Source organism: Chiloscyllium plagiosum, chromosome 6 (genome assembly GCF_004010195.1).
Source record: "Chiloscyllium plagiosum isolate BGI_BamShark_2017 chromosome 6, ASM401019v2, whole genome shotgun sequence".
In the NCBI taxonomy this organism is placed as follows: domain Eukaryota; kingdom Metazoa; phylum Chordata; class Chondrichthyes; order Orectolobiformes; family Hemiscylliidae; genus Chiloscyllium; species Chiloscyllium plagiosum.
The window spans coordinates 86,430,565-86,457,120 of NC_057715.1; the positions used below are offsets into that span (position 1 = coordinate 86,430,565).

General features: G+C 40.8%; 1 protein-coding gene across 1 annotated transcript in view; it reads left to right on the top strand.

The window, feature by feature from the left end:
• The first annotated feature begins 262 nt into the window (after positions 1–262).
• Positions 263–26,556, top strand: part of brca2 (BRCA2 DNA repair associated) — a 144,394-nt gene continuing 118,100 nt past the window's right edge. The window contains exons 1-9 of the mRNA XM_043692705.1: positions 263–621; positions 7,983–8,114; positions 8,327–8,569; positions 10,612–10,711; positions 18,181–18,236; positions 18,803–18,843; positions 18,920–19,034; positions 22,466–22,518; positions 23,366–23,489. Coding sequence (XP_043548640.1) covers positions 8,084–8,114; positions 8,327–8,569; positions 10,612–10,711; positions 18,181–18,236; positions 18,803–18,843; positions 18,920–19,034; positions 22,466–22,518; positions 23,366–23,489 — 763 coding nt within the window. The 5' untranslated portion in view covers positions 263–621; positions 7,983–8,083. The remainder of the gene's footprint in view (positions 622–7,982; positions 8,115–8,326; positions 8,570–10,611; positions 10,712–18,180; positions 18,237–18,802; positions 18,844–18,919; positions 19,035–22,465; positions 22,519–23,365; positions 23,490–26,556) is intronic.

The window sequence follows — 26,556 nt, forward strand, 5'->3', positions numbered from 1 at the left end:
GTTGCAAACGTTTCATCCCCTGGCTAGGCGACATCATCAGTGCTTGGGAGCCTCCTGCGAAGCGCTTCTTTGATGTTTCCTCCGGTGTTTATAGTGGTCTGTCCCTGCCGCTTCCAGTTGTCAGTTTCAGCTGTCCGCTGTAGTGGTTGGTATATTGGGTCCAGGTCGATGTGTTTGTTGATGGAGTTTGTGGATGAATGTCATGCCTCTAGGAATTCCCTGGCTGTTCTCTGTCTGGCTTGCCCTATGATAGTAGTGTTGTCCCAGTCGAATTCATGTTGCTTGTTGTCTGCGTGTAAAGGAGCCACTCCCTCCTTTACCTAAGTGCCTGTTGCGTTCCAAGTCTGAAACATGCCCACACTCCAGAGTAACTTCCTGTTCACTCTTGCGCAAAGCTCTAAAGGAACGGGTTGCCCCTGTCGTCATAATGCCTCGACTTCGCGCGCATTGTTTGGTGCAAGCGGCGGAAACGTTTGTTCCGATTGGCCGGGATCGCGATGGTGATTGACCAATGGTGTTCGGTGGTGGGTGAGAGCGCGAAGTGGGTTGTGTAGTTGATGACGGAGGAGGTGAATGTTCTGGAAAGTTGGCGTATCTGAAGAATTCTGATTTTATCATTTGGTAGTAGAATAGTTTCTTCATGTTTTGGAAACGGAGTTAATTTTCTCAGTATATTTAAAGCCGGTAAAAGTCTGTCGGGTGGATGCTTCTGTTCACGAGTACGTTTGTCCGTTCTTAGCCAAGTATTAAAATTGCCCGAAAGGCCCTTCATACGAGGAGGTTATTAAACGCTAGTTAATTATTGGAACTAACCGCATAAAATTAGGGAAAGGAAAAAAAGACGGAGATTTTAAGGAAAGAAAGGAAATACGGGAAGGAATTCCAGAGTTTAGGGCCCAAGCTGTCAATGGTGGCGATTAAAATCTCTCGGCAGCAGAAGAGAAAATTCTGGGAGTGCAAATAATGGAGATGGTCACAGAAAAACATATTGGTTAGCTGGAAATTACTGAAGGTCATTGAGTGACGGGCAAACAGAATTTGTGTTGTGGGTAATGATAGTTGGCGTCATGCGTTTCTCCAGTGCGAAAGGTGGGAGACTGACCAGAATGCTTTGGAATATCAAGTTTGGTCCTCCAGAAGCTGTGCTTTAACATATCGCTGAGAGAAGAACAGAAATTGCTGGTGAAACTCAGCAGGTTTGGCAGCATCTGTGCAGAGAAAACAGAGTTAAAGCTTTGAGTCTGGTGACTTCTTCAGAACTCATCTGAATACTTTTTGAGAGACTTGTCATTAAACACACAATAGAGATATCCCCTATGTTTTCTGGAAAAGGATAACCCTGCCTTTTCAAATATAATTAAATTTTAAAGTTTTGTCAAATCCTTAATTATTGCCCCTGAAGAGAGAGTGAGAAAAGAGAAATCTGAGGCTAGTACAGTTGGGAAAAGGAGTAAGGCAGGAAATGAGGTAATAGTGATAAACTGTACTTAATGTTCAGTGCAAGAGGCTTGATAAGGCAGATGAACTTGACATAGTTGGGAACTTGGGAATGTGTTATCATATGTATTACAGAAATGTGGCTCAAGGATGGACAGGACTGGCAACTTCATGTTCCAGAGTTTGGATGCAATGGGAAGGATAGTAAGGAGGTGCAGCGGCATTTTTGGTTAGGGATAACGTTATAGCTGTACTTCGAGGATATTCCGGGTAGTATGTCCAGTGAAGCGACTTGGGTGGAACTGAGAATTAAGAAAAAAATGATCACCTTACTGGGATTGTACTATAGACTTCCCAATAGTCAGCAGGGAATTGAGAAGCAATTTGTAAGTAGATCTCACTTATCTGGAAGAATAATAAGATTGACGTGATCTGAAAATTTTACCTTTCCAAGCATACATTGGCACTGCCATAGTGTCAAAAGCTTGAATGGAGAGGAATTGAAATGTGTACAATAAAATTTTTCAATATTCTGTATGTGGATGTACTTGCTAGAGAAGGAGCAAAGCTTGACCCTCTCTTGGGAAATAAGACTGGGCAAGTGACTGAGGTGTCAGTGGTGTCACTGATCATAACTTAGTTTCAAAATGGTTATGGAAAAGGATAGGCCTAATCTATAAGTTCTAAATTGGAGGAAGGCCAATTTTGACAGTAACAAAAACAGAAGTTGCTGGTAAAGCTCAGCAGGTCTGGCAGCATCTATGAAGAGAAATTGGAGTTAACATTTCGGGACCAGTGACTGTTTCTTAGGATGTAGTTCTGAGGAAGGGTTGTCGGACTAGAAATGTAACTCTGATTTCTCTTCACAGATACTGCCAGACCTGCTGAGCTTTACCAGCAACTTCTGTTTTTGTTTCTGATTTACAGCATCTGAAGTTCTTTTGGTTTCAATTTTGATGGTATTCGGCAAGAACTTTCAAAAGTTGATTGGGGGCAGCTATTTGCATGTAAAGGAATGGCTCGTAAATGGGAGGCCTTCAAAAAATAGGACCACCAGAGTCCGGAGACAGCATGTTCCTGTTAGTGTGAGGGCAAGGCCAATAGATGTTGGCAGTGTTGTTTGACTAGAAAAATTGAGACTCTGGTCAAGAAATAGAAGGAGGTATATGTCAGGTATAGACAGCTGGAATTGAGTGAATCCTAAGAAGCTTATAAGGGCAATAAGAGTATACTTGAGGAAAAAGGAGGGTAGAAAGAGGACATAGCTTGGGCAATAAGGTGAAGGAGAAGCGAAAGAAATTCTACAAACACATTAAGGACAAAAGAGTAACTAGGGGGAGAATAGGGGCCCTTAAAGATCAACAAGGCCACTTGTGTGGGACTGCAGGAGGTGGGCAAGATACTAAGTGAGTGTTTCACATCACTGTTTACTGTGGAGAAGAATATGGAAACTAGAGAACCCAAATAAATATTGATATCTTGAAAAATAATATATTACAGAGGAGATGCTGGCCATCTTAAAAAAAACATAAAGGTGGATAAATCCCAGTTACCTGATCAGGTGTAGCCCAGAACTTTGTGGGAAGCTAGGGAAGTGATTGCTGAGCTCCTTGACTGAGAAATTTGTATGATTGATTGCCATGGATGAGGTGCCAGAAGACTGGAGGTTGGCTAACATGGTGCTATTATTGATGAAAAGTATTAAGGAGAAGCTAGGTTTACTATAGACCAGTGATCTTTATATCGGTGGTGGGTAAGTTTTTGGAGGAGATTCTGAGGCACAGGGTTTACATGTATTTGGAAAAGCAAGGACTGCTCTGGGATAATCAACATGGCTTTGTGTGTGGGAAATCATGTTTCACTAACTTATTTGAGTTTTTTTTGAAGAAGTGACTAGATTGATCAAGGCTGAGCGGTGGGCATTGTGTATACAAACTTCAGCAAGGCATTAAACAAGGTTCTGCATGGTGGATTGACTTCCACATGATCTAAACTTGCTAAGCAGAGATAGCTAGCCATTTGGATACAAAATTGGCTCAAAGGTAGAAGACAAAGGGTGATGGTGGAGAGTTGCCTTTTGGACTGAAGGCCTGTGACCAGTGGTGTGCTGCAAGGATGGATTTTGTCTGATGCTTTTCTCCAATTTGGATGTGAATGTAGGAGGTACAGTTGCTAAGTCTGCAGGTGTCACCAAAATTTATGGTGTGGAGGACAGTGAAGAAGTTTACCTTTAAGTACAATGGCAGTTTGATCAGACGGGCAAATAGACTGAGGAGTGGTGGATGGAGTTTAATTTTGATAACTGTGAAGTACTGCATTTTAGAAATCAGGGCAGGACTTAGACACTTAATGGTAAGGTCCTGAGGAGTGTTGCCAAACAAAGAGATGTTGGAGGGTGTGGGTTCATAGTTCTTGGACAGGGTAGTGAAGAATGCACTTGGTATGCTTGTCTTTGTTGAGTAAATGTTGTGGCTGCACAGAACATTGGTTAGGCCACTTTTGGATATTGTGTTCAATTCTGGTCTCCCTACTATAGAAAAAATGTTGTGAAACTGGAAAGGGTTCAGAAAAGATTTACAAGGAAGTTGCCAGAGTTGGACAGTTTGAGCTATAGGGAGAAGCTGAATAGGTTGGGGCAACTTTCCTGGAGCATTGGAGGCTGAGGGGTGACCTTTATCGAGGTTTGTAAAATCATGAGGGCATGGGTAGGGTTAAAAGCCAGGCCTTTTTCCTAGGCTGCCTGACCCTAAAACTAGAGGGCATTGGTTTAAGGTGAGAAGAGAAAGGTTTAAAAAGGACCTGAAGGGCAAAGCTTTAACAGAAAAGGATTGTTTGTGTAAGGAATGAGCTGCAAGGGGAAATGGTGGAAGTGAGTACATTAACAATATATAAAAGGTATCTGGATGGGATCAGGTAGTTCTTCTATAATGCGATGGTTGCGTTATTGTGCAAACCTGTATTATAGAGAAATCGTGCTTTAGAAGAGTTGGCGATGTAATCGTTTTAAAAGTTTACACTTTAGGAACAGTGTCCCCAATTCCCCAGTGTATTTGTGTTAACAAAGTGCATGTTATAACAGAATCACCTGTATATGATTAGGAAGGCTTTAGAGAGTTATAGGCCAAATGCTGGCAAATGAGACCAAGTGAGATTGGGATGGATGGTCAATGTGGACAAGTTGAACCGAAGGGTCTGTAAGGCGTGAGTTTCAGAAATGCATTTTCCATGCTACATTAATGCATCTTTGATGCAGAGAGTGTGTTTAAGATGATGGATGGGGTGTGGATGAGAGGGACTGCGTTGTCCCAGTTGGTGTCAAGCTTGTCCGGTTTGTTGGAACTGTATTCAACCATGCAAGTAGAATGTGCTTCATTGTACTCCTGATGTGTGTCTTGTGGACAGACCTTAAGGAATCAGGACTTGAGTTACTCACTGCCGGATTTCCAACTTTTGACTTACTACTATCCTACTTCAGTTTCTGCTCAGTGGTAACCCACCCAGGATGTTGTTGATGGAAAAATGGTGATGGTAATGCTATTGATTATGAACAGGATTTTTTTAGTGTCTGAGGAATTATGAATGATACTGAACATTGCACAATCATCGGCAAACGTTCCCATTGTTCTTAAGTCCTGTGTTGTGGGTGTTACCGACTGGGCAGCATTTATTGCTCATCCCTTGTCGTCTTTGAGAAGATAGTCACGAACTGCTTTCTTAAACCATTGCAATCCATTTTGTGTAGGTACACCTGCAGTGCTATTAGAAAGACGTGTTTCAAAATCTTGGAACTAACACTGAAGCAATGGAGGTATATGGATGTAGGTTTGCTTGCTGAGGTGGAAAGTTCATTTTCAGACGTTTCGTCATCCTACTAGGTAACATCTTCAGTGGGCCTCCGGGCAAAGTACTGTTGATAATTCCTGCTTTCTATTTATATGTTTGGGATTCTTTGGGTTGGTGATGTCATTTCCTGTTCTTTTTCTCAGTGGGTGGTAAATGGGGTCTAACTCGATGTGTTTGTTGATATGCCACGCTTCTAGGAATTCTTGTGTGTGTCTTTGTTTGGCTTGTCCGAGAATGGATGTGTTGTCCCAGTTGAAGTGGTGCCCTTCCTCATCTGTACGTAAGGATACTAATGAGAGACGGTCGTGTCGGTTTGTGGCTCGTTGATGTTCATGTATCCTGGTGGCTAGTTTTGTGCCTGTTTGTCCAATGTAGTGTTTGTTACAGTTCTTGCATGGTATTTTGTAAATAACATTAGTTTTGCTTGTTGTCTGTATAGGGTCTTTCAGGTTCATTAGCTACTGTTTTAGTGTGTTGGTGGATTTGTGGGCTACCAAGTTGCCAGGGTGTCTGAGTAGTCTGGCAGTCATTTCCGAGATGTCTTTGATGTAGGGAAGAGTGATAGGGTTTTTGGATGTGTTTTGTCTGCTTGTTTGAATTTGTTGCTGAGAAATCTGTGGAATGTGTTCATTGGGTACCCTAGCCACTCTCTCCTACATCAAAGACATCTAAGAAATGACTGCCAGACTACTCAGACCCTTTGGCATCATGGCAGCCCACAAACCCACCAACACATGAAAACAGCAGCTAATGAAACTGAAAGACCGTATACAGACAACAAGCAAACCCAATCATTTCACAAAGTACTATGCAAGGACTATAACAAACACTACATTGGACAAACGGGCACAAAACTAGCCACCAGGATACATGAACATCAACTAGCCACAAAACGACATGACCCTCTCTCATTAGTATCCTTACATACAGATGAGGAAGGACACCACTTCGACTGGGACAACACATCCATTCTAAGACAAGCCAAACAGACACACATGAGAATTCCTAGAAGCATGGCATTTCAACCGGAACTCTATCAACAAACACGTTGAGTTGGACCCCACCACCACCCCCTGAGAAAAAGAACAGGAAATTACATCACTAACCAAAAGAAACCCAAACATATAAATAGAACGCAGGAATTATCAACAGTGCTTTGCCCTGAGGCCCACTGAAGATGTTACCTAGTAGGGTGACAAAACATCTGGAAATGAACTTTACAGCTCAGCGAGCAAATCTACATCCAGAACCTCCACAAATCTTCTCAAAACTCGATAATGGAGGTATATTTTCAAATCTGGATGATAAGTGGGAAATATGTTTGTGATGGAGAGGAAGACATGGAAATAGCTGAAAATGGTTGGGCTTAGGACACTACTTCGGGGAACTCTGAGTGAAGTCTTGGGACTAAGATGATTGACCACCAACAAACAAATACGCTATCTTACTTTATACTAGGTATGACTTCTGGCAGTGGAGTACATCTTCCCTGGTTTCCATTGATTTCAGACTTTCTGATGAAGGAACAGCAATATACTTCCAAGTCAGGGTGGTTTACAATTTGGAGAAGGGTTTGGGAGATGGTAATGTTTGCATGTATCTGCTGCCTTTGCCTTCTAAGTGGTAAAGGTTGTGGGGTTTGAGAGATGAATTTAAAACCTTGGTAAGCTACTGAATTGCATCTTGTAGATGGTACGTACTTATCCAGGCAAGTAAGTAGTATTCCATCACAAGCCTGATTTGTGTCATCTAAGTGGTGAAAGGCTAGGGGCAGAGGTCAAGAGGCAAGTCATTTGCTCCAGAGGACACAGCCCTGAACCAGTACTTGTTGCTGTACTGATTATTGTTTCTATAATGTTTTCCCTACTGTCTTCACTGTATTTATAGTGAGCAGTTCCTGATTTTGATCTCGCCTTATTTTTGCTTCTATTTTCCCATTCCTCCTGAGCCGTACTCACCAGAAGCTAATCACCTTATCCGTTTAGTAATCCTACTAGGGCTTTTTAGCTCTTATGCATAGCTCTGTTCCCAAGTTAAATTGTTGAAATTAGTTTTTCCCCATCTGATCCAGCTTTGATCTTATTCAGTCGACATTAAGCTCATCTCCACACAATTCATAACTTACTTGCTTAAATCCGTCATGGCAACTTATTTTACTTTTCACAAATGTCATTATTTTCTTGCTCATGTTGGCTTCACATTTCAATGCTGTAGTGCCCACAGCGGGGGAAAAAAAACTTAGATTTAACCCATCCTGCCAACAACTCCCAAATTCTTGATTTGTCCTTTATCTTAAAACATTCCAATTATCTCAATTCAAATATGCTGTTGCTTTTCCTAGCATACCTTAATTGTCCCTTCAATTCAGCTTTAATATTACTCCAAGATTGAGGTCACCTGGACCAGCCTGTGAAATTATATTTAAAGCGTGCTGCTGTTCTTCGTCTTCCATGCCTACCTATTTTTCCTGTAAATCCTACCTCTGGCCTTTTTTATGGTTTTATTCAATGCAGTGCAAGTAAAATTTGCTAAGTGGTAGTTACTGGATTAGTCTTAACAAAATCTTTGTAACTTTAGAATATAAACTAGAGGAACCTGTCTGTGTTTGCTGTTTACCATCTTTGTGGTGAGTTCATATTTGGAGGTTACTTCTGTAACTTAAAAATGATTCTGAAAATTTAAAAATAATTTTGTTTTCACAGGAATATCTGAATTTAAAATGGGTTCCATTTCACTGAACTACCAAGAATAATGTTCTATTGCATCACTGAGTTAGATGTTAGAGCAGAATTCAAGGAATGCCATGTATGATTTTGCAGTCTCCTGTCGAGAAGGTAGGGAACATAAAACCTTATGACTATACTAAAATTGTTTGTGATGTTTTTAAAAGTGGCAACTAAATGACATAGTGAAATGTTATATGCATGTCACAAGCAATCTGTTCTCTCTATACCTTAACCATGCTTGTTTTAAATAAGGTACTTGCAAGGTATATTGCATTTGAGTACCCTATTATTGTTTTAAAACTTTTTGTCCCTCATTACAGATTTGGGACCATTATGTCAAAATTGGTTTGAGGAACTTAGTTTGTCGGCAGCTTCTAACCATCTTAAACAACCTAGAAATGACACTCATAGCTTTATTTCAAGTTATTTCAAAACACCGTGGCAGAAGCAGACTCTGCACAGCCAGCTGGATTGTACTCCTTCAATTTTCAGTGGTCTAACTTTAATAACTCCGTCAGTATCCATGACAGAAAAAGGGACAGAAGAAACTTGGTTGAAAGGGGGTAAGTAAACAAACTCTGGAAAGAAAAAAAAAATCCAAGCTCGTAATCATGCTTCGTATTCTGAGGATTCATGATTTGGGGCTATATCTTTTAAGTTTTGCATTTTCCAGTGCACCATAACTTAGGATGAGGTGCTAAATTGCAAATGGTTGGAACCAATACTTGGGTGCTGGTATCCATTTTGGCAGCAAGAAAGAAACATATTATCGAAATAGGGGGATTACAGAGCTCTGAGATGTAGACAGCTCTGGATGGCCTCATGTATAAATGATAAAAGTCTAGTATGTAGGTACAGAAAGCAATTAGAAAATCAAGTAGAATGCTATCACTTATTTTGAGAGAATTAAATACAAAAGTGGGGATACCATGCTTCAGTTGTACAAGGTAGAGTTCCAGCCTGCGTGATTGCTCAGTTAGGTCCCATCCCGTATACAATGACTGGGAGGTTAAAAGTGGCTAGGCAGTTGTCAGCATTCCATTGGAGATCTACATCAGCCATTAGTGCCTTGGAGCTCATTCCAAAGTTTTGGCTGGCATAAGATGAGGGAAATACATCTTGAGGATGGTGAGATGGACGCCATCAGAACCTGACATCATCTTGAAATATGTTTAACTGTTACACAGGGTTACCAATTTCTAAATGTCGAATTTATGAAAGCTCATACTTGGAACTAGACTCCATGCAGGGAGGTGTAGGTTTAAAGATCCACCATACAAAAATTTCCTGTGTTTACAAAAAGGATGATTTACGTTGTCCTGCATTGTGTTTGGACTTAGTGTCATAGAGATGTACAGCACGGAAACAGACCCCTTCAGTCCATCTCATCCATGCCAACCAGATATCCCAACCTAAACTAATCCCATTTGCCAGCACTTAGTCTATATCCCTCAACCCTTCCTATCCATATATCCATCCAGGTGCCTTTTAAATATTGCAATTGTACTAGCCTCCACCACTTCCCCTGACAGCACATTCCATTCACGCACCCACCCTTTACCCTCTGACCCTAAACCTATGCCCTCTAGTTCTAGACTCTCTTACCTCAGGGAAAAGATCTTGTCTATTTATTCTATCCATGCCCCTCATGATTTTATAAACCTCTATAATGTCACCCCTCAGCCTCTGACACTCCAGGGAAAACAGCCCCAGCCTATTCAGCCTTTCCCTGTTGCTCAAATTCTCCAACCCTGGCAACATCCTTCTAAACCTTGTCTGAACCCTTTCAAGTTTAACAATATCCTTCCAATAGGAGGAAGACCAGAAGACCACTTATTCCAAAAGTGGCCTAACCAAAGTCCTGTACAGCCACAATGTGACCTCCCAACTCCTATACTAATTGATTCTGGGAACAAACTCCTTTGGTAACCTGGGGACTACTTGTACTTAACAACTTTCCCTATTGAACATACTAAGGCCCATTATTCATTGGTGCAATAAAGATGTTCAAAAATGAAGATAATGTTTTTCATTTAAAGTATAAGTTGTGATTAATTAGTCTTACCTGCCCTTATTTTTAAATAACATTATTGCACAGTACTATATTTTTAGCAAAAAAGTTGTCTATCCCATTTCCTGTCGTCCTCTGTAGGAAAATAGTCTTTTTAGCACCTTTTACCTAATAGCTGAGATATTGTATTTCAATGGGAGTCATTTAACTTAGTTGGCTTGCGATACAGAGTGATGCCAACAGCGTGGGTTCAGTTCTTGCACTGGCTGAGACTACCATAAAGGACTCCTCTTCTCAACCTCTCCCCTTGCCTGAGGTGTGGTGATCTTCAGGTTAACCTATCAACAGTCATCTGTTTCTGAGAGAGCAGTCCTGTGTTCTGGTAGGATGAAGGCGACTTTACATTTTAATAATTAAATGTTGAAGTTAGCCTGAATCTAGTCAGTTTGGTCCACTAATATGCTGCAATCATGTGATGTTATAATGATAACATACAGTAAGGCTAAAAGTGTTAATCTCAATTCTAATGTGATTATGAATAAAATGACTTTGCAGTCATGTAACAATAGTGTTGGTATGGGTTGCATTTAATAGGAAACAGTTATTCCTCTGTGAAGCAAAGAATTAAAACGCTGTACAAGACAAATGGGAATGAAAACTCGAATCCAGCCTCTGAGGTCTCTTTAATAAAGAGGTATGCTCGATTCTTCTCTTTAGTGCTGGCCATTCTGGGCTAACTTTTCTTCCTGGAAACGGTAACTTCAGAAATGCATTTCAGTTGCTAATATGGTTGCACCCTATTTCAAAAGTTCTGCTCTTTATTAATATGATTGTGGATAGTTCTTCACATTATTCTGTTCATCTGTTGGGAGGTTAATTTGTTGGGAAGGAAGAGGAAACCGACCTCTTCAATTTTTAATATTCTGTAGCTGAGGATTTCTCATCTATAGACTGTACCTTGGTAACATCAGCCAAAGGTACTGTTTTTATGTATATGCTAATAACACCAACTCATTAACACCTTTCTGATCTCCTCCTTTTTGTTGTTAAGTTGTCGGTCTATTTAACTAACACTGAGGACTGAATAAGCAAAAACATTTTGCAATTCAATATTAGGCAAGCTGAAGGCATTGTTTTTGGTCACTACTCCGAGTTATGTTCCTAAGGTAGTGACTCCATCCCCTCTCCCTTAGTTGGAGATTTAAGCTTATCACATTATTGTACCATCCTCAACAACACCTTTTACCACCACTTTAACAAGATCTAAATATTCTCCCAACTTGTTGATCTGCCCTTGAAACCTTCAGTCATAATTCAATCTTGTAGTTAGCTTGAATCCAGTCAATTTAGTCTACTAATAAACCGCAGCCATGTATCTGTAATGTTATCTTAATACTAACATACAGCAAGGCTAGCAAAGAGCTCCTAGGAACTCCTGGCTGGTTTCCCACATTGTAACCTATGTAAAGTTGAGGTTGTACACGACTCCTCTTTATATCTTAACTTGTAGCAAATCCAGTTTCCCCCATCAGCTTTATGTTCGCTGACCTATGTTGCTTCCTGTTTGAGTAACAAACTGTTTTTAATGTTCTAATCCTTCATTTCAGATTTCTCCATGATCTTAATCCTCCCTATGTTTGACATCCTCTCCAACCCTAAAACCCTCAGAATTATTCAATCCTCTAATTTATGGCCTTTTGCGCACCCCAATTGTAATTGCTTCACCATTGCTGGCAGTAGATTAGATTAGATTAGATTACATTACCTTTAGCTAACTTGATACCAAGCTCTTGAATATCCTTCTGAACCTGTCCATCATTCTACTTCTCTTTTCCGTCCTACAACACTTCTTAAAATCTTTCTTTTTGACCTGACCATTTCCTTGTGTAAAGTTTGTATTTTATGATTCTGTATAGCTTTACGTTAAGGCACTATACAAACATTTGATGATTTACCAGCTAAAATTCCATTAAGGGGGAACTATACCCCTCTTGGACTGAAGGAAGTAAGTCTGCAACTGGGATTATAGCAGTGAAAATACATTAACTTGGCTGTGGAAGTCCCCTTCAGTAACCTCAATGCACCTGGGAGGAATGTGAATAACCCTGAGGATTGTGGAATTTTATAAGGAACATGAGAGAATTCCAAGGATGTCAAACTGAGGATGAGAATTTTAACTTTATTTAACTAAACATTTTGTACTTGTTATCTTTTAAATGAAATATATCTGGCAAGTCATATTATAGCCTCTCTGTCAACAAGGTTATCTTCCAAGTATCATGCACCTCCCAAATGGTTTTAATTTCTTTTTGAAAATTGTGTGGTATGTAATTTGGACATGGTGGAAGAGCTGTGGTACTTCTCCATTGAATATGGGGAATCTCGTTTTTGTTGAGATGTTTGTACCTTTCTGCTTGAATGGAGTTTTATTTCTTTTAATCTCCTGGTTAAACATTCTGTTCCTGTACTTCTCTTTCAGCCAGTAACTTCTCTACTAGTGTCTAAGAGGAGATTCAACTGAATTCGAAACATTTTGGAAAAAATAGTATCTTTGTAAAATGAAATAGAACAATAAACCAAATGAATAGATAAAATAATAACAAAACAAATTATTTTTAAAACGTTAAAGGGATTAAGGCACAGTCACTTCTACTTGATATTGAATCCAACTCAATCTGATGGAATGGAAGTTCCACTGTTTGGACTTTGTAAGAGGTCTATTTAAAACAAATCGAAGTTCAATTAAAAGCATGATATAGAGGTGCCAGTATTCAACTGGGTTGGACAAGGTCAAAAATCTCACAACATCAGGTTATAAGCCAATGGGTATATTTGAGAACACTAGCTTTCACAGCTTCATCAGGACACAGAATTTATAAGGAAATGGTCAAAGGATCATACGATTTATGTGAACGAATTGAACACATCTAAGATGGCTCTTAAATCTTAATCAGTTAGAATGGAAATGCAGAATTTGATTGATCAATATGCAAATCCCAGATGCGCGCACACTCTCATATGCATAGCCTCCCTCACACTTGCACACACTGTCTCTCAAACACGCCCACACACGCTTTCTCTCGCTCTTGCTCGCACACTCTTTCTCTCCGTGGTGTTGTGATTTTTTTGACCTTGTCCAAATAAAAGCAGTTCCATATTGATAGTCCACAGTACCATATTTTGTACATCAGTGGAAGTAACATTTAGTTGTTGGAAATTTAGTTCTGTTGGTCAAAACACCTATATTCAGTCAGAATTCTGTTGGTTAACTGGAACAGTTTACTAATATTACTACTTTTCCAATGGCTACAGGAAAGCCGCTGTGCAGTGGTATAGGTATTTGAGACTCCATTCACTGGGTTGAATGCATAGAGTCTTGCCCGTTAAGAGGGATGGAATTCAACCTATAAAATACTTCAGTGTTCAACTTTTAGGAAGGAAATATTCATGAGCAAAGAACAAAGAAAACTTACAACCCAGGAACAGGCCCTTCATCTCTCCAAGCCTGAGCTGATCCAGTTTCTCTGCACCCTCTCCAAAGTGTCCACATCCTTTTAGTAATGTGGTGAGCAGAACTGTTCACAGTATTCTAAATGCAACTGAACCAAAGTCTTGTACAATTTTAACATAACTTGCCAGCTGTTATACTCAATACCCTGTCTGATGAAGATAAGCATACCATATGCTGCCTTGACCACTCTATCCACTTGAGCAGCCACCTTCAGGGTACAATGGACCTGAGCTCCCAGATCTCTCTGCTCATCAACTTTTCCCAAGACTCTTACATTTACAATATAGTTTGCTCTAGAATTAGACTCCCAAAATGCATCACCTTGCATTTGCCTGGATGGAACTCCATCTGCCACTTCTCCGCCCAGCTCTGCAGTCTGTCTATATTCTCCAGTATTCTTTGACAGTCCCCTATGCTTTATGCTACTCCACAAATCTTCGTATCATCTGCAAATCTGATCAGACCACCAATGCCCTCTTCCAGATCATTTATGTATATCACAAACAACAGTGGCCCCAGCACCGATCCCTGTGGAACACCACTGGTCACCTTTCTCCACTTCAAGAAACACCCTTCAACTACTACTCTGTCTCCTGTTGCTCAACCAGTTCTTTATCCACCCAACTAGAACACCCTGCGCACCATGTGACTTCACTTTCTCCATTAGTCTACCATGGGGAACCTTATCAAACGCCTTACTAAAGTCCATGTATATGACAACTACAGCCCTTCCTTCATCTATCAACTTCGTCACTTCCTCAAAGAACTCTTAAGTTCGTAAGGCACAATCTCCCCTACGCAAAACCATGTTGCCTATCGCTGATAAGCACAATCTTTTCCAAATAGAAATAGATTTTATCCTTCAGTACCTTCTCCAGCACCTTTCCCAACGCTGATGTCAGGCTCACTGGTCTGTAGTTACCTGGAATATCCCTACTACCCTTCTTGTACAGGGGGACAACATGCGCAACCCTCCAGTCCTCCGGCATCTCGCCTGTAACCTGGGATAAATTCTATCCGGTCCTGGGAATTTGTCCACCTTAATTTCCTTTAGCCTACCCAACACATCTTCCCTTCTTATGTCAATGTGACCCAGAGTCAACTTCTATTTCTAATCTCAATATTCATCATTTCCCTCTCCTCAGTGAACACTAATGCAAAGTAATCATTGAGAATCTCACCCATTTTCTCAGGTTCGACACACAGCCTTCCTTCCTTTATCCTTTAGTGGACCAACCCTTTCTTTAGTCACCCTCTTGCTTCTTATATATGAATAAAGGGCCTTGGGATTCTCCTTTAATTCTGCTCTCTAAAGTTATTTCATGACCCCTTTTAAACTGCTTGATTCCTCGTTTAAGATTGGTCCGACTCTCCTGATATTCCTCCAAGGCCCATTCTGTTCTTAGCTACCTGGACCTCATATAGTTGGCTAGTCGCATGGTTTCTCCTGTTATTCACGAATCTTGTCTTTCCCATCCCTTGTTTTCAAAGGGACATGCCCATCCTGCATTATCTTCAACCTATCTTTGAAAGCCTCCCAAATATCAAATGTGGACTTCCCTTCAAATAGCTCCCAATCCACATTTCCCCGCTCCTGCTGAATTTTGATTATAATTGGCCTTGGCTCAGTTTAGTACTCATCACTTAGGACCACTTTCATCTTTGTCTACGAATATTCTAAAACTTACAGAATTGTCGTCACTATTCCCAAAGAAATCCCCCACTGCAACATCTACCACCTGGCCTGGTTCATTCCCCAACACCAGGTCCAATATGGCCCCTTCCCTTGTCAGACTCTTGACATATTGCTTTAGAAAACTTTCCTGGATGCTCCTTGCAAATTCTGCCCCATCCAGACCTCTGACACTCAGTGTATCCCAGTCAATGTTGGGAAAATTAAAATCTCCCATCACCACTACCCTGTTGCCTCTACATCTTTCCATAAGCTGTTTACCTATTTGTTCTGCTGCCTCACGCTCACTGTTGGGAGGCCTTTAGTACAGCCCCAACAATGTAACTGCACCCTTCTTATTTCTCAGCTCCATCCATAATGCCTCACTGCGCAAGCCCTTCATGGTGTCCTCCTTTAGCACAGCCGTGATAGCATCCCTGACCAGCAATGCAACTCTTGCCTCCCTATCCTATCTGAAGCATCTATATCCTGGAAAATGTAGTTGCCAATCATGCCCTTCCTTCGACCAAGTCTCTGAATTCACAATAACATCATACTCCCAGACACTAATCCAAGCACTAAGTTCATCTGCCTCACCCACTTTACTCCTTGCATTAAAGTATATGCACTTCAGGCCACCAGTTCTTTTGCCTTCATCTGCTCTCTGCCTACTCCTTTCCCTTGGTAATGCTAACTTCGTGATCCTTACAGTCTCTAGTTTCCACCTCACTGTTTACTAGTCTTCTCTTCTGGTTCCCAGCCCTTTGCCACATTAGTTTAAAACCTCCAACAGCAGTCGCAAAAACTCCCTGAAGGACATTAGTTCCAGTCTGGTTCAGGTGTAGACCATCCAATTTGTAGTAGTCCCACCTTCCCCAGAACTGGTCCCAATGTCCCACAAATCTGAATTCCTTCCTCCTACACCATCCCTACAGCTAAGTGTTCATCCTGCCTATTCTTTCATTTCTACCCTGGCTAGCACGTGGCACTGGTAGCAATCCTGAGATCACTACCTTTGAGATCCTCCTCTTTAACTTCTCTCCTAGCTCCCTGAATTCTGCTTTCAGGACCTTATCTCGTTTGTTTTATTTAGATCATTGGTGCCTATATGCACCACGACAACTGGCTGTTCACCCTCCCCTTTCAGAATGTTCTGCAGCCAATCAGTGACATCACTGACCTGAGCACCTGGGAGGCAACATAACGTCTCGTCTTTTGCCACAGAACTGCCTATCTACTCCCTTTACAAGAGAATCCCCTGTGACTATGGCCCGATGATTCTTTTTCCTGTCCTTCTGAGCAGCAGTGCCTGCCATGGTGCCATGATCCTGGCACCTGCTGCCCTACCCTGGTGAGCCATCTCCCTCAACAGTATCCAAAACTATATACCTGTTTTTGTGGGAGATGACCGCAGGTGACACCTGCAATGCCTTCCTATTCTTTCTCTGCCTTTCTTTACACCCATTCACTATCTACCTCAGCAATTCTAACCTGCGGTGTTACCAATTCACTAAATATGCTATCCACAACCTCCTCAGCGCCGTGGATGCTCCACAGAGTGTCTGTCTGCAGCTCCAGAGCCATCATGCGGTCAAACAAGAGCTGCGCCTGGACGCACTTCTTGCACGTTTAAGAGTCAGGGATGTCAGTCACGTCCCTGAGCTCCCATATCAAGCAAGAGGTCTGAGGTCCCCTGCCATTGTAAGCCTTAGCTTTATATCAACTAACTAAAACCAAACAATGCACTTAAGTATATGAAAGAAAATAAAAAATAACCTTACCATACAGAGTCCTTTTCTTCTGGTTGGGGTGATGGGAGTGGGAGGGAGATACTAAAAGTGTAGTATCTTGGGTTTACCACTGCCCAAATATATATTAAGTCCTTACATTCCCGGCAACCTCCTGGTCTCCAACACCCCCTCCGCTCTGTCTCTTGCTGCTCACAGACAGAAAAAAGGCACCTGTTAAAGACACATTAATTAAAATGTAACATTTTACTTTATACACGGGGTATCGCTCTTGCCTACATAACTGAAAGTCTTGTTTTTCCAGGAAGTGCAGATATCATTTTACCAGCCTTTGAAGTTTTTTAGAAAATATTGATAAATTATTTAAATGTTTGGAATAGGGGAATCAATATCAGTGAAAAGATATTCTAAACATTGACACATAGGAGCAAGATTAGGCCATTCAGCCCTCCTGAGCTTGATCCATTTTTCAGTTTTTTTTGTCATCATATGGGGAATGTTGGCATCACTGGCTGTGCTAGCATGTTTCTGCTGTCCCTGGTTGCCCGTGAGGGTAGTGGTGAGTTTCTCATTTGAGCCGCTACATTTCATGAGCTAAGAATAGGCATGCAATGCACGCAATTTCATGGTTCCATCACTGATCATCCAACTTAATATCCTGTTCCTGCATTTGCTCAATACCCTTTTGATGCATTTTAATTCTAAGACCTGTTTCTCCTCCCTGAAAGCATTTTAATGTTTTGGTCTCAACTGCTTTCTGTAGCAGGGAATTCCACAGGTTCAACTCTCTTCTTTTCCTCTCACCTCTAAATGGCCCATTTCCTATTCTGTACATTTCTGTATTAAATTTAAAAGTTTTATATTTTCCATTTATTGTAGTGATAAAAGCATCCTTTTAAACTAAGTCAAAAATGCAAGTTTCTGAAATTTTTCAGTTCTGGGATTTAACCTATTGTGTCAGAAATACCCTGCAATGCAAGTTTACATTAACCACAACAATTTTGAGAGATTGGTATTCTATGTAAGAAAAAAACTAGTGTCATGTTTTTGAGGTTCCCGCATATTTAACATCTGGTCCTCCTAAAACAAAAGAAATACCATTGACATGAATGATCACATCTATTTGAAGAGAAAAGTGCTCCATAACCCATTCATTTTTCATTGTAATATTGCAATTGTGTATACAGACTTAACAAAATATATTAATTCATTTTTGTTTTACCTCATTCAAGCCCTATTCTGTTGCATAATACATGCAGGACTCCACAACACACTTATTCCATACAAGGTGAGTGTAACTTTAATGTGACTTTCTTCCTGATTGATAATCCAGTAGTAAATTGCCCAAATTCTCATGGCACTACCAGGTATAGACCAGGTACTTGTCTAATTTTGATCAGCGGTACAGCTGTCGGTGTAACATTATGATGTGGAGGTGTTGGTATTGGACAGGGGTGGACCAAGTCAGAAGTCACCCAACACCAGGTTATAGTCCAACAGATTTATTTGAAATCACAAGCTTTTGGAGGCTGCTCCTTCATCTGATAAGGGAGGCAGCCTCTGAAAGCTTGTGATTTCAAATGAACCTGTTGGATGATAATGTCCAACACCTCCACATCATAATGTTACACCGACAGCTGTACCGCTGACTTGTGAATATAAAATCCCTTTAGGAAGATTAAACTTGACAATAGGAATAAAACTTGTAGTTTTCATAGGGACAATTGGACAAATGATGAACTGAAACATGCTTTGCTGTGATTTATTTGCAAAATGTTAATTAAGCTTATACCATGCAAAAATGTTTACAATTTCACAAGGTGTATTTTCTTAAAAAGATACGTTTTCTTCCAGATGGTGGACGTTCATTGTTCAGCCCTCCAGTATCATCTGAGGTAAGGGTTCATTGATTTTAATTTTTTTTGTTTTGCCTTTTAAAGAAAAATACTGCAATTTTTATTTCTGAAATAGGTCACGTCAAAGCGGATTTCGGAAAGTCTTGGGGCTGAGGTGGATCCAGACATGTCTTGGACCAGTTCATTAGCAACTCCTCCATCATTGAATCCAACAGTCATTATATGTAAAGGTGAGTGACCAAAGTTGTTTCAGCTTTGGAAACAAGTGGCTTTATTTAATTCAGCATTTTAGTGTTTTCTAGTTTTTTTTTTTGGAGCCAGTTGTACAGATTATTAGTTACAAAATAGCAGGTAGATTTTGCTAATCTTGCTGTTTAAAGTGACTTGATTGAGATATTTCTGTTCTGATCATTCCTTTTCTGAAAAATAAAAACATTTGTCCCTCAAGTAAGAGAATCCAGAATTAAACTTAGCATTGGAGCTCAGTAAAATTGTTTTCAAATTAAATATTTGGAAGTATGGGGCTCAATGTTTGTGCGAAGATTTGTAGCTCAGGTGCTCGTTGTTGTGGTTCTGTTCGCCGAGCTGGAATTTTTTGTTGCAAACGTTTCGTCCCCTGGCTAGGCAACATCATCAGTGTTTGGGAGCCTCCTGCGAAGCGCTTCTTTGATGTTTCCTCCGGTGTTTATAGTGGTCTGTCCCTGCCGCTTCCGGTTGTCAGTTTCAGCTGTCCGCTGTAGTGGTCGGTATATTGGGTCCAGGTCGATGTGTTTGTTGATGGAGTTTGTGGATGAACTCTCAGGGGAATGTAGCATGAGCAGCCAAGTTTCTGGTACCGAGACTGACTCTAATGAAACAAGGGGTATGTTGTGGTTCTGTTCGCCGAGCTGGAAGTTTTTGTTGCAAACGTTTCGTACCCTGGCTAGGCGACATCATCAGTGCTTGGGAGCCTCCTGCGAAGCGCTTCATTGATGTTTCCTCCGGTGTTGTAGTGCCCAGATTCCATGAATTTAGAGAAAACAAGCTGGTAACACGTTTTAAAATACTTGTGGTCCCTACTATCAGTAATTCACTCTCACCAGCCTGTTATAATCCATCCCTTTGTCTGCTCAACAGCTGTTGTCTCTCTGGGTTCCATCTCCACCCAATTCCCCCACCCTCCTTCCTCTGTTATTTCCGCACCCAGCCTTCTTCAATCTGACTGAAGGTGTGACGCTTGCCAGTTAAGTGGCTGAGGGCTCCCTCCTGTTCTGCAGTCTGGGAGAAAGCTTTGTGTGTGAGGGCGGTGGGGACAAGATTTGAACAAGGAACAAATCCCAGCTTAATTAGTGTTAAATAATGCTTATCCAGAAATGCTCTTGTGTTCAGCAATGTGCGTTCTTGTCCACTGCACATACCCCATTACCTCAGGTACCATTATGCTGACGTTTCCACCAGAAATGTCATTGTCATCAATCTGTCAGCAATTTGGTCAAAATCCCAGCTGCCCATATGGCCTTGCTTCAATCCTTCCACAGTAATAATTACAGCAGGAAATCTGGATCCATCGTGTTATCAGGGTACATTTGTACATCTGCTTTAACAAAAAGTTAAATGATGAAGTATGATACTTTACAACACCATTGTAGGGAAGGCAACACTTGCAGGTTTCATTAAAGGGATTGATGGTAGTCCAGCAATGATGGGCAAAGTACTTAGCTGGTGATCATTTAATGAGGTTGAAACCCAGTGAGATAAATCAATAAACGATATAAATGGAACACGAAATGACACGACCAGCTATCCTTAGTAGCCACACACGCAGACAACAAGCAACATGAATTCGACTGGGACAACACTACTATCATAGGGCAAGCCAGACAGGACAGCCAGGGAATTCCTAGAGGCATGGCATTCATCCACAAACTCCATCAACAAACACATCGACCTGGACCCAATATACCAACCACTACAGCGGACAGCTGAAACTGACAACCGGAAGCGGCAGGGACAGACCAGTATAAACACCGGAGGAAACATCAAAGAAGCGCTTCGCAGGAGGCTCCCAAGCACTGATGATGTCGCCTAGCCAGGGGACGAAACGTTCATTATGTTTTCTTTAGCTGCTTGCTCTGCATTTGTTTTATTATTGATCCTTCCACTAAGGGAAACCATTTCTCCCTGTTTACTTTGTACAAGGCACTCATAATTTTGAATCCTTCTGTCCTTTCTTTTGAATATCTCTATCAATGGTGTAGCAAACCATTGAAATGTTGAGGGTCAGTAAATGTCAACGTTGTTAGTGCCTCCCATACCACTAAATGATTGACAACTGTAGAAAAAAAAAATTGATTCTCAATGACTTGAGAATGGGTTTCCTTATTTGAATCTTTTGTGATCATACTTTGCTACTCGACTCTATGATACCACTTCAGTGAAGTTATGAGTGCCGAGCGAGGAGTGTTTTCAACCAGGGAAGGAGTAAACACAAAATGTTAGTGTACACAGTCAGCATGGGGTACGCTGCTATGTCTTGAAGCAGAAATGGACAGAAATAAAAGCTGGTGCAAGAAAGCAAAATATCTTTAAAAAGATCTAAGTGGAAAGCTGGGAGTTTAGGAATTGTTTAAACAAGAGAAAATCCTTTTGTAGGAAAAATAGATCATACAGAAATAACCATATTTGCAATATGCTTTTGCACCTTTTCCCTGTGGCAGACCTGTCTAAGACATGCATTTGAGGAGTAAGTGGTTTATAGAGGAAATCTGAAATTTTTTTTTCCACTCGGGATTGTAGAAATGTAGATGCCTGAGACAGTGGTGGAGGAAGATACTCTTGCAACATCATCCCCCCCTCCCCTCCCCAAAGCAACCAGGTCTTGTTCATGTGTTATTGAATCTGCTGTCTGAAGGGCACACCCATTTTCTCCCTTACACCTTCATTTACACCCATTTATACCTCTCTTTCTCTTTCACCACAATTAACACACCATCTTTTCCTCTATGAGGATTTATGAAGAGAAAATAGTGTTTAACAAAGTTGGAGTTTTTGTGTTGCAGTTTGGATTGGAGATGTATGGATTAATTAAGGGTAATCAGCTTGTCTTTGTCATTGGAGATTGTATCTAAAAAATCTGATTGAACTTTTTGACTAAGTGATTTGGTGTGTGGATGAGAGTAGTGTTGACAGAGTCTGCATGGACTTTATGCTTTTTGTTATTCACTCATGGGACATAGGCTGGACCAGCATTTATTGCTCATTCTTATTTGCTCTTGAGAAAGTGGTGGTGAATTGCCTTCTGTAGCCCCTATGCTGTACGTCAAACCACAATGCCGTTAGGGATCAGATTCAAGAATTTTGACCCAAGCAACATTGAAAGAATTGCTATATTTTTTCAAGTCATGAAGATGAGTAACTTGAAGGCTAACTCTTTCAGGCGGTGCTGTTCCCCTGTTCCTCTGTACGTTGTTAGTTGGGAACATGTACAGGACTTTCTGAATTTCAACTTCTGCTCTGAAATCACAATTGTCACCTGGACCCTGATTCCCATGGTGTCCAGAAATCGATTCCTTGCTATCTGAACCATAGTCTTAGAATCTGGATTTTAGAAATGAATCGCACAACTCAAACGTCTGTGGTAATCTGATATGTTGCTCCATAAATAACTTGTTGTGCTTTTCAGCCAAAGAAAATAACTTGCCTCAAGACAGGCTGAAGGAAGTACAAGTGCCTTCAGTAAGTTATGTATCTATTAGAGTTTGCTTGGTGTGAGATTTTTGATTCTTCTATATTTGTCTGCAATTTGTAATGATTTTTGCCACAAGTGATGACTAGTGCTAATATTCCTCAGAACAAAGATCTGCATATTTATAGTAGTATTGAACTCCTCAGTTAAGTTCTCAACTGATTCTATTCAACTAACTGGAGCAGTGGGAAGTCACCTCACTTAATATAGATTGCTATGTCACCTAGATGTTCCCGGTACTTGTACACAATGCCATAAGATGAGCTCATGTGAGGAAACAGTGAAACGGCCTCTTAATAAGGGGAATGGCTGAAATAAAACTGCTGTTGTGTTGTGTAATTGACCATGCCCTAATCACCAGTCGGAACCCCCCCCTCCAAAGACTGAGATCTTGATCAATATTAACACTAACATCCTACTTTGTTGTAACTGTGCTGGCCTGTGAAATTGTGATCAAAGTCACCAGTTGGCTGGGCAGCTGGTTTGTGATGTAGAGTGACATCAACAGCTTGGATTTAATTCCTGCACTGGCTGAGGTCTTAGGAGGGCCTGCCTTCTCACTCTTGCCTGAGGCATGATGACCCTTGTATTAAACCCATTATAAATTGTCTCCTTCTAATGAGAGAGCAGTCCAATTATCCTATTTACCTATTTGCTTTCACCAAAAATCTAGATAAATGGCATAATGTAAGAGTACTGTTGACAGGAATGCTGATTACTTGCCATTACAAATGGAATACAAAGTAGTTGGTCTGTTGTTGCAAATCTTTTAAGAAAAAGGTTTTGAAAAAACTTGATCTGTTCTATTTACGTTCTAATCAGTTCATTTACCTTCAGCTTTTACACAGCAATTTAAATACACAATGCGATGCATTTGCTGTTGGTTTAAACAGTGCCTGTGCAATGCCTGTAATTGGGGAGGAGGAAAGTGAAGACGTGGAAGCTGTTAATCAGAATCATGGCAAGTATTTTTGTTTTGTATCATTCAAATTAAATGAAAATGTGAGGAACTGAAATTCCACGATGCTGGCTTCTGGCAATTTGTGATTTTCATTGCTTTACCATTGGTAACTGTACTTGAGCTGCCTGTCACCTAAGTTCTAGATTTTTCTCCATTCTAAAACACCCTTTAAAACCTTACCCTTTGCCCAAAATTTTGGTTGCCTGTATTAATAGTTTTTTTAAAAATTTGATTTAGTTATAGTTAAAGCCACCTCTTATCACTTATTTATTTCTGTCATTCCCTGTTCATATCTCCCTTTCCCCTCTCAACCCTACTTCCTCTGTGCTGCTACTACTGCAAAATAAATGATCTCCAAATTCATTTACCATCACACTATTTAAAACACCAATTCTGGTCTTCATTCACCACGATATTTTTGCAATTACTAATCTGCTTCACCTCCATCTTGAATGTTCTTGACTCCATTAAAATGACTGTTTTCCTTTAGTACAGTTGTCATCACTGTTTATTTAAAGTCCAAAGGCTGCAAACATAAATTAATGTGGCAGACACCTGATTTAACTACTCACTGCTGTCTCTGACTGGACTACGTTATGTATTGTTGGCTCCTTTTCTCACCTGCCAAAAGGGCTTAATATGCTAGGTTCAGCCAGAAACCCAGAGATGAATCCCAACTTCTTTGGATTTCTTTATTTAAGGGGAATATATTTGTATTAGAGATGGCTCAGCTGGATTAATTTGTGGGATGAAGAGGTTTTATTATGAGGAAAGATTGAGAAGGTCAGGCTTCTACTCATTGGAGTTTAGAAAAAGGAAAGGTGATGGTATTGAAACTTAGAAAATTTTGACAAGTCTTAACAGGGTGGATGCTAAGAGGTTATTTATTCTTGTGGGAATTTAGAATGAGTGGAACAGTTAGCAATGAAATCCTCTCATCTCTATATATTCAGAGGATTGCTAATCTTTGGAATTCTCTACCCCCGAGAGAACATAGAACAGCACAGTATAGGCCCTTTAACCCTCGATGTTGTGCTGGCCTTTTATCCTACTGAGATAAGACTAACCTACATACATTGTACTATCTTCCATGTGCCTATCCAAGAGTCGCTTTAATGTCTCTAATGTATCTGACTCTACTAGCACTGCTGGCGATGCATTCCACAAACTTACCACACTCTGCGTAAAGAACCTACCTCTGACATCTTCCCTAAACCTTCCTCCAATTATCTTAAATTATGCTCCCTCGTGATAAACATTACCACTGTGAGAAAATGTCTCTGGCTATCCATTCTATCGATGTCTGTCAACATCTTGTACACCTCTATCAAGTCACCTCTCATCTTCCTTTGCTCCGATGAGAAAAGCCATAGCTCCCTCAACTTTGCTTCATGAGACATGTCCTCTAGTCCAAGCAGCAACCTGATAAAATCTCTGGGCCCTCTCGAAAGCTTGCACGTCTTTCCTATAATGAGGCGATGAACTGAACACAATATTCCAAGTGTGGTCTAACCAGGGTTCCATAGAGATGCAGCGTTACCTCATGGCTCTTAAATTCAGCCCCCCTGCTAATGAAAGCCAACACACTGTACACCTTCTTAATACCCTATGAAACTGGATGGCAACTTTGAGGGATCTATGGACATAGACCCCAAGATCCCTCTGATCCTCCACATTGCAAAAAATCTTGCCTTTAACCCTATTATTCCTAATTCAAATTCAACCTTCCAAAGTGAACAACTTCGCATTTTTCCAGGTTGAACTTCATCTGCCACTTATCAGCCCAGTTCTGCATCCTGTCAATGTCCCGTTGCAATCTAATACAGCCCTCCACGCTATCTACCAGTCCACTAACCTTCATGTCATCGGCAAACTTACTAACTTACCCTTCCACTTCTTCATCCAAGTTATTCATAAAAATCACAAAGAGCAGAGATCGAAGAGCTGATCCTTGCAGAACACCAATAGTCACCGAGCTCCAGGCTGAATACTTTTCATCTACTCCCACCCTCTGTCTTCTGTGGGCCAGCCAATTCTGTATCCCATGCCTCCTTACTTTCTAAATGAGCCTATCATGGGGAACCTTATGAAACTCCTTGCTAAAATCCATGTACACCTATTCAGTTTCTGTGGTTCTGTTCGCCGAGCTGGAAGTTTTTGTTGCAAACGTTTCGTCCCTTGTCTAGGTGACATCCTCAGTGCTTGGGAACCTCCTGTTTTCTCTCAAACTTTGAACCTATTCAGTTTCCTAAACAAGGGAATAACATTTGCCACCCTCCAATCATCTGGCACTACTCTAGTGGACAGTGACGACGCAAAAATCATCGCCAAAAGCACAGTAATCTCTTCACTCATTTGCAGTAGTAATCTAGGGTATATCCCGTCTGGCCCAGTGGATTTATGTATCCTTATGATTTTCAAAATTTTCAGCACATACTCCTTCCTAACATCAATGTGTTCTAGCATGTCATTATATTTCATGCTGACCTCAGAAACGTCAAAGTCCCTTTCAGTAGTGAATACTGTAGCAAAGTATTCATTAAGGACCTCCCCTACTTCCTCTAACTCCATGCGTGAGTACCCTCCACTTCCCCTGATCGGCCCTACCCTCACTCTGGCCATCCTCTTGTTCCTCATAAAGGTAGAGTCAGCTCTAGTGTTAGTGAATGGTGGAGAAGGCTGAAAAGACCAAGTGACCTATTCCACCATCACCTGCTAAAATCTTGTGTGGATCATAATTCAATTTTGTTTGAATATGCTCTTGGAGTATTTTATTAGAATCACAAATATACATCACAGAATCAGATTCTTTGGTCCAACTTGTACATGCTGACTAGCTATCCTAAATTAATCCAGTCCCATTTGCTGGCATTTGGCCCATATCCCTCTTAAACCCTTCATGTCCACATTCAGATGCCTTTGAATGTTGCAATTGTATCAACCTCCACCACTTCCTCTGGCAGCTCATTCCATACACACTCCACCCTCTGCATGAAAAAGTTGCTCCTTATGTCCCTTTTAAATCTTTCCCCTCTCACCTTAAGCCTATGCCCTCTAGTTTTGGACA